Below are 8,119 nucleotides of genomic sequence, written 5' to 3' on the forward strand. Positions count from 1 at the left end.
TACAGCTGACGCTCGATCACTGGTTAATTTTGCCACGTAAATATGAGAAACCAGCAGCTTTGCCTTGTTAACACACAGCAGCGTTTCTTATTTTGACATGTTTAACCTCTTGGTTTGCAGTAAATAATGTTTGTGACAACGGCCTGATGTATGTTACTTACCAACAGTTCGGTAAAGATAACCACACCACACAACCAATGCTAGCTTTTTGATGCCTTTTATTTTCTGTTTTTCATCTATGATCTGTAAAGTGCACAGCTAATGAAACCTCAGAACAGTGTCAAAGCAAGAAAAATAACCAAATTTTTGGCTTTCAAAATAATCTGTTATTAAAAAATAATTTCCCAAACAAAAGAATAAAATAATGAACTATTTATTTAATCTATCGTTGAGTGGAGGCTACAGGTCGAGCCAGGGTTTAAAATTAATTACTAACGTTTAACTTGTTAAAATAAATTACAATGATTAGCGATTAAGGGTAATAGTGGGGCGTAAACATGCCTCTCTAGTTGTCGTCTAGCTATAAATACCGAGCGGAACCAATGTTGTGTGGGACTGTGGGAGTCGGCGCCGTTTTCTGCGCGTACACTAACACGGAGCATCCTTCGTTAATCCTCTCCGGGCGTCTCCGTGTGTAGCATGAAAACCATGTTAGCCATTATCTCTAACGCACTGTGCAGGATGACCGGCAGGAATGCGGTGAGTTTTCGGGGGTTGGTGTGGAAACGGAGGCCACGTTGTGTGCCGGGGCCGGTCCGCGCTAACCATTAGCTCGCCTTGTACTGTTTAGCTTGGAGGGGGGCTGACCTTGTTAGCGGTAGCTAACATTAGCACTGATGGCTGGTTTGAGCTCTTATTTGCAGTTTGCATGTTGTGGTGAAAGAATGGGTTATTCATGCTCTCGTGTGATTGGCTGACTGGACGGAAGCATGCATGAATGCAGTGACATGGCTACAGTCGGGGTGCTAGCTCTTTACCTCTCTCTAACCCTGAATATGTTATGCCTCTGGTGGTCTGCCTTCCTCACACGGCACGGAGAGCTTGTACTGCCACGCAGGCGCTGATGTGATCAATACCGACCAGCATGGGCGCTTAAACACGTGGACGAAATATTAGGAACATATTTGAAATGCATTATAGGGGCTTCTGTGAGTGCACCATGCAAATGTAAACCTCTCACTTTGCTCTCAGGTGTGTTACCTCCAGTGTTTGTCTCTAAAACCTTTATGAGCATGGCGCACGTTTTGAGAAAGTACACGAAGTTACATGCTTTAAAACAAATAAAATAAAAACATACGTGTATAAATGTGCAGAGCCGTGTACGGTAAAGACAATCGCGTAGGTTAAAGAAGTATGTTGATCCTAGAAATCCAGAGGTGACTTATCATTGCCTACCATGGTGATGTAGCCACCGTCCTAACATTGAACGCTCTGACTATAAGCTGAAGAGGGCTAAAGAAGCCATTACTATGGCTTCATAGTACACTTCTTTTAGTTTCCCATGCTCAAATATAAACTTCTAGATGACGTGAGATGTAAAGAGGATGCTAGACTTCCTTCATGGTTCAAAATCAGGCCAATCAAGAGATGCTGGGTCAGTTTAAAACACATCAGCGCCTCCCTGTGGGTCAGTAGGACTGGCAGCAGCATGTCGAGTGTTTGTTGTGGTGCATCATTTACAGAAGCTTCCTACAGGCACTGCTTTTCTAATCATATCATCCAGAATGAGATGAAGAAAAAGCTGAAAATGCCTCAGTCGAGTCTCACGCCTGCCTGTGGGAATCCTGTTCCCTTTTCCGCTGGTGCTCACTCCTACCCTCCGGCCTCCCTGCTGTTTTTATTCACACACAAACTCACTCAAAGACTCCCCATTCATTTTTCGCTTCTCTCCCTCCTCTCCCACCTCTCCCCGTCGCCTGAACCCTAGGGAGCCCAAACAGTGTCTGAGGTAAGCAGCTGCTGATGTTTGTCTGCAGGCTCCGTCCTGCTGTGGTGGTGGTGGTGGTTCCCAGGGAGCTAACTGAAGCGCAGCTAAAAGAATCGCTGTAGCGTTTGCAATGATGATCCTCATTGGTGTGGAGTGTTTGTAGTTCTTTATAGTCTTTGAGTCTTTTTTCATTTAACACGTTCATTCCACATTTGTTTGCTGTTTATTTCCTAAAACATTAATTTCACACTGGTACAACATTAAGCTGAATTTTCAGCACCTAAACAAACGGGTATCACTTCCCCCAGATTTGGGTAGCTGTGAATCAACTTTGAGTCATTACGAAAACCCCAAAAATGATCTTAAACCTGCCAAAATAACAAATGTCAGGGTTCATTTATCATTAATGTTGTGTTTGTTAATACCGTTAAATTAATAATAAAATAAAAATCAATCCTGAAATGATAAAATTAAAATGACTTGTAAGAACACTAATGCATCAATTAAATGAAGAGAAAATGAGTAAAATTATAAACAAAGTAATACTTGATAATCTTCATTTAAAAAGTCAAAATAACATATTTTAAAATCAGTTTCATAAAATGTTCTTAAGCTGTAAAGATATTCATTAACTGACTAAAAAAACAGCTATAAGGCCTCTAATCTACATAAATGACTTTGCTGGTGCTGAAGTGATTAATCTGGGATTACAGATGTTGTGCTTGTGTGAACACGTTGGGCTGGTTTCAGTCTGTCCCCTCTGTGTGTCTCATCTATTTAGACTCCACCTGTCATGTCTGTCTCTGTCTAGCTACAGCTCCTCTCTCACCTGTAGAGCTCCACTGGGCGTGCTCTGTGCTCTGGTCTGATTGGTTGGCTCCTTTTGTTCCCCAGCTACTGACTGACCTGTCAGAGTTTGTTGATCTAACGTCGCCGGCGGCGCCCGCCTCTGCACAGACCCAGCGGCTTCCACCTAAACCGCCTCCAACAGCAGTCGGTACTAGAGCAGCGTCTGCGCTGTTAGTTAGCGGCTGTGCTGACAGACCAGTAAGGACTCGTGAAGCTTCCTCCATGTCTGCTGCCTGCTCACTAACAGGGCCGGGGAACCTAACCAGAGCTGCTGCATGGATGGATATGTATGACTTAAGAACAAATGACCCTATATGCACCGACATGTCTCGTTAATGCTGCACTCTGAGCAGTGCAAAGCAGGGAGATTTCTTTGATCCCAAAAATGAGGTGGAAAAAATGATCAGCTGTTTCTTATTTTAAACATGGTTACGTGTCCAGAATTTCATAACTGGTGCATTCCCAGTCAAAATGATTCCATATATTGTGGGAAGTGTTTTCCTTTGTTTTGAAATGGCTTTGGGGCCATTGGGTAACTGTTTTATGGGTTAATTGTCAAACAAGGGCTTCTACTAACGCTACTCCTCCTGATCTATAAATCTGTCCCATAACTTTGATCATTTGATTATAAAAGTCAGAAAATTACCTAGAAAACTTAACTCTATTAAAATGATCAATTTATCAGAACTATTTTTCTTTCTCTTGGTCTTTAAGTGTTAAATCCTACGTGCACATTTATACTTTCATGAGCTAAAATGATCCCGGACAAACTGGCGCTCCTCGTCGGGCCCGTCCACACCAGGTCTGCTGCCTTTTTTTTTTCGTGGGCAACCTCACCAAACTATTTCACCTGAAGAGGTGACCGTGCACGTAAACATGACTGATCTGTGTACAATAAAAGCAGCAATGGTTATGTGCAAGTCTGCAGCTTGCAGGGCTGCAGCTGAGCACAGCTTAGAGGCATTTCTATGATCTGATATTTTACAGACAAAACAATTACTCCAAGGTTCTTATTGAAGAACTAAATTACCTTTATTAATTAACTGTCCATCAGCGCACACGTGGTGCAGGACAAAACAGGAGTCTATCAGACTGTTGAAGGGCCTGTTCAGTAAAAACCACAGCGCATTATTGGACTGGGTTTGTTCTCCCTCCCTGTTACTGACCTCCAGTGTCACAGATTACTGAAGGTCAGTGTGTGTATGAACCACCTGATCCCGCCCATCTGATCCCACAAACCCCGCCTCGCTCCTCCCCCTGCTCTGACGAGGAGGGCAGCCGTCACGCTGCTCAGTGTGGAAGACCTGTGACCGCTTTAAGTCGTGTTGTGATGCTGCAGTGATGGAAACACTGTTTCAGTTGGTTGTGTTTGTGTTCCAGGGAGCCAGAGTTGTTGTCTCCCGCTCCTTCGCTGACTTCACACCCCAGGCGACCTTTGACATCAAGGTGGGCACAAACGAGAATCACTAATGGCAATCGCAGACTGAAGGAAGGGGATTTTTACCCCATAAAGCTGCGATCAGTTAAACATCTTAGTCGATACCGAATGTAGCTCAGAACGTAACATGAAGATGGCAAGATAAAACTTATCAGGGTTAATGCACAAACTGTCCTTTCAGATAAAATATCATGGCTATATTTGTAAAGTTGATTCTGCTGTCAAACTGAATCGAATCACATCAGCAATAGTTTCAGTGTCATGATCATCAGCACGAGTCCACTCGGATCTGTATTCTGGCCTGAAAGACTACAGGAGGCTCAGCACTGTTGATGGATTCAGCAGTAAATTAATAAATGTGCTAATCTTTGGTTCAGGTCTGGATTTGTGTAGTTTATTAAAACTTCACTCATTGTGGACCAGAAATGTAAAATCTTTGGTTTGGTCTTCTTCTCCAGTTTGTGGTGTTTTTGTTTTTGGTGTAGAAATGCGACCTGCACCGCCTGGAGGAGGGCCCGCCGGTGAAGGCAGAGCTGACGAGGGAGCAGGGCCTGCAGTATTACCGCACCATGCAGACGGTGAGGCGCATGGAGCTCAAAGCTGACCAGCTCTACAAGCAGAAGATCATCAGAGGCTTCTGTCACCTGTACGACGGACAGGTATCAGCGCCTGCAGGCCAGGAACACAATTCATTTATATTGCATCCAAATCTCAGTGCATGCAAGAACATTTAGACAAAACCCAAACAAACATCAGTTTGAGTGTGGTGAGATGCAGAACATGTGGTTTCTCCTGCAGGAAGCGTGTGCTGCAGGCATCGAGGCCGCCATCAACCCCTCGGACCACCTGATCACTGCGTACCGCGCCCACGGGTACACGTACACCCGCGGCGTCTCTGTTAAAGAGATCCTCGCCGAGCTCACAGGTGAGAGCGAGAGGAAGGTATTACAGTCTGAACATGTGCGCGTCTGAGCTGGATCTTAGTCTCAGCTTCACTTTTATTTGTGCTCCTCAGGTCGTAGAGGGGGCGTGGCCAAAGGGAAAGGGGGCTCGATGCACATGTACGCTCCACATTTCTATGGAGGCAACGGCATCGTGGGCGCACAGGTGAGCACATTTAAAAAGCCTCTCACACCTGCACGTCTCTGTAGTTAAACACTCGTTACAGTTTCAGTAACTCACCTGTGAACTGTGCAGGTACCTTTGGGAGCAGGCATCGCTCTCGCCTGCCAGTACCAAGGCAACAATCAGGTGTGCGTTACGCTCTATGGAGACGGAGCAGCCAATCAGGTAAGATTTAAAAAATAATAATAAATAAATATGTCCTTGTAGGTTGTAGTTGGAATAAGGAAAGGGTGATCTCACCCTCGCTCCCTTTTATCCATTTAAGAAACATCACTAAACTCATGACTGTCCCAAAGTGAGCTGGAGAGGCTGCTGCAGTTCTGCCTTGTTTACGTGGTTCAGCTGTGTGCTTTTAATACCTCTGTAAAGCACTTTGTGACTCCTCTCTGATCCAATCAGGGCCAGCTCTTTGAGTCTTACAACATGGCCGCTCTGTGGAAGCTGCCGTGCATTTTCATCTGCGAGAACAACAAGTACGGCATGGGGACATCAGTGGAGAGAGCTGCAGCCAGCACCGACTACTACAAGAGGGGGGACTTCATACCTGGACTCAGAGTGAGACACTAACACATTAAAGCTGCAGGGCGGGGTTAAACATGGCGGGTAAATGTGCCGGTCCTGGGCAGCGGCTGCAGTGTGTCTGATGACTGTACACTGCCGCTGCCCGTTTGGACCCAGACTATAACAGGAAGAGGCTGAGAGTCTGTCCTGGCAGTTGCAGGTGTGAGCATGCATACAGCTGTCTGATGCTCATGTATGATACTGCGCACAAACACACTGGAACGCAGGGGTCGCTGCAGGGGTCGCTGCAGGGGTCGCTGCAGGGGTCGCTGCAGGGGTCGCTTCTCTGTGCTTAGAGGTGTGCCAATGGTCAGGTTTCTCTCTGCTCTCCTGCAGGTGGATGGGATGGATGTCCTGTGCGTCAGAGAGGCCGCACAGTTTGCTGCAGATCACTGCAGAGCTGGAAAGGTGAGGGTTTAGATTTTTAAAAAATAAATTTAAAATAAAACCTCTGTGCTGCACTCAGTTCTTCATACATGTGAAGGTAGAAGTCCATGGACACCCACGGGCTTTAATTTTGAAGGGTTCTCGTGATGGAGAGTTTCCTGTAGGCTCTCTAAAAGGCTCTAATCTTCCAGAGCATCGATGTGAAGCAGCACTTTGTGTTTCAGGGTCCCATCATAATGGAGCTGCAGACCTACCGTTACCATGGACACAGCATGAGTGACCCAGGTGTCAGGTGAGTTACCTTTCTAAGTCTGGATTTACCGGACCCTGGGGGAGTTGTGATTTTTCTGAGTAATTTGGTTTGACCTCCTGCAGCTACCGTACCCGCGAGGAGATTCAGGAGGTCCGCAGCAAGAGCGACCCCATCTCCATGCTGAAGGAGCGCATGCTCAGCCACAACATGGCGTCTGTAGAGGAGTTCAAGGTGAGCGTCCAGACGGCAGTGATACGTTCACAGCTTCAAACGGTTTTAAATGTCGGCAGCTGCAGGAATTACAGCACCTGATTTCTCTCCCGTCAGGAAATCGACATCGAGATCCGTAAGCAGGTGGAGGATGCGACTCAGTTCGCCACCTCGGACCCGGAGCCGCCGCTGGAAGAGTTATGCAACCACATCTTCTCCAACAACCCGCTGCTGGAGGTGCGCGGGACAAACCCCTGGTCCAAGCTCAAGTCTGTCAGCTAGACTCGGACCACACACTCAACCTTTATCCCTCACACATTCAGCACCTTCCCTCTCGATTTTAGGTCTCAGCACCTTCACGGGACTTTGAGGTTTTTCCTTGAAACTTGTCAGTGTTATTTATTTATAGTTTACTGTATAACTGTGAGATATTATTCGTGGTGGAGCCAGAGGTGTTGGACAGGATAAACATGCTGCACTGTAAACGCACAAATCCCAACATCTGACATGGAAACGTGTCCGTTAGAAACCTTCTCCATGTTTATCCTGCATTTTAAACCCTCAGATTTTTAAATGTTCCAAACTTGTGTAGATATTCCCTCAGAAGTGTGACTTTAAACTTGGGAAATGCAAATGTGATGGATTGTTCTGATAGTAAAACGCCTTTAATGAGGAGTCGCAGCCTGAGCTTCATTCCAGAGCAGTCCTCATCTGAAGCAGGTTCAGTGTCCAGGATAAGGACACAATATCAGTGTATGTAACCATAAAATGGCTCTAAAAATGTGTTTATAAGCTGAAGATGAAAGCAAGACTTTAGCTGCTTGACTCGACTACTGACAAGACAAACATCTGGACTTGTGTGGGGAAACTGAAGCTGGCAACTGGATGCACTACATTTGAGACTTTCTGGGCACTTTATGAATTTAAAGGAGTCTGTTATAAGATCTTTCCTCTGTGTTCTTTAAAGTTTACTGTATCTGAGCCTGTACAGATATAAAGCTTTCTTATTTACCTGTGTGAATGGTGGAAACTGAAGGTTGTGAAATAAAACTACTTTAAAGCAAAGTGGAAACGTGTGTTTGAATCCTATTTTATTTGCTCAGCTTTCAAATGTGGTTACAAAGTAATGCTTCAAATATGACTCAATAGTTGATCAACCTAAAGGAAATCCATGCGCTGTTCAGTTGTTCCATCCTCAACCACTAGATGTCACTATCAGGCTGAAAAACTGCTCAAAACTAAAAATTTATTTATTTTTTTCATTTTAATTAGAGTAAAATTTATCCTGGTTTATTGTCAGCATCATAGTATAAAAATGAACATGTCTGGACTTTTTTTCTTTTTTGGTCGCTTTATTAAAGCTTTATGA

General features: G+C 45.0%; 1 protein-coding gene across 4 annotated transcripts; it reads left to right on the forward strand.

Annotated features, from left to right (window-relative positions):
• Positions 1 to 563: 563 nt before the first annotated feature.
• On the forward strand, positions 564 to 7,815 carry pdha1b (pyruvate dehydrogenase E1 subunit alpha 1b). 4 transcript variants are annotated; one of them, XM_085287633.1, is made up of 13 exons: positions 564 to 699; positions 1,928 to 1,948; positions 2,822 to 2,974; positions 4,157 to 4,222; positions 4,700 to 4,873; positions 5,013 to 5,139; positions 5,230 to 5,321; positions 5,412 to 5,504; positions 5,739 to 5,894; positions 6,237 to 6,308; positions 6,512 to 6,579; positions 6,663 to 6,771; positions 6,868 to 7,815. In XM_085287633.1, exons 1-13 carry the CDS (start codon positions 640 to 642, stop codon positions 7,030 to 7,032), a joined length of 1,356 nt encoding a protein of 451 aa, XP_085143759.1. In that variant the 5' UTR covers positions 564 to 639; the 3' UTR covers positions 7,033 to 7,815. The 4 variants fall into 4 exon arrangements, with proteins under 4 accessions (XP_085143759.1, XP_085143760.1, XP_085143761.1 ...); XM_085287634.1 differs by lacking the exon at positions 2,822 to 2,974; XM_085287635.1 differs by lacking the exons at positions 1,928 to 1,948; positions 2,822 to 2,974.
• Positions 7,816 to 8,119: the final 304 nt, after the last annotated feature.

The sequence above is a fragment of the Mchenga conophoros genome, linkage group LG9 (genome assembly GCF_057382185.1).
Source record: "Mchenga conophoros isolate Kocher_MC1m ecotype Shallow Benthic linkage group LG9, M_conophoros_male_GT1.1, whole genome shotgun sequence".
In the NCBI taxonomy this organism is placed as follows: Eukaryota; Metazoa; Chordata; class Actinopteri; order Cichliformes; family Cichlidae; genus Mchenga; species Mchenga conophoros.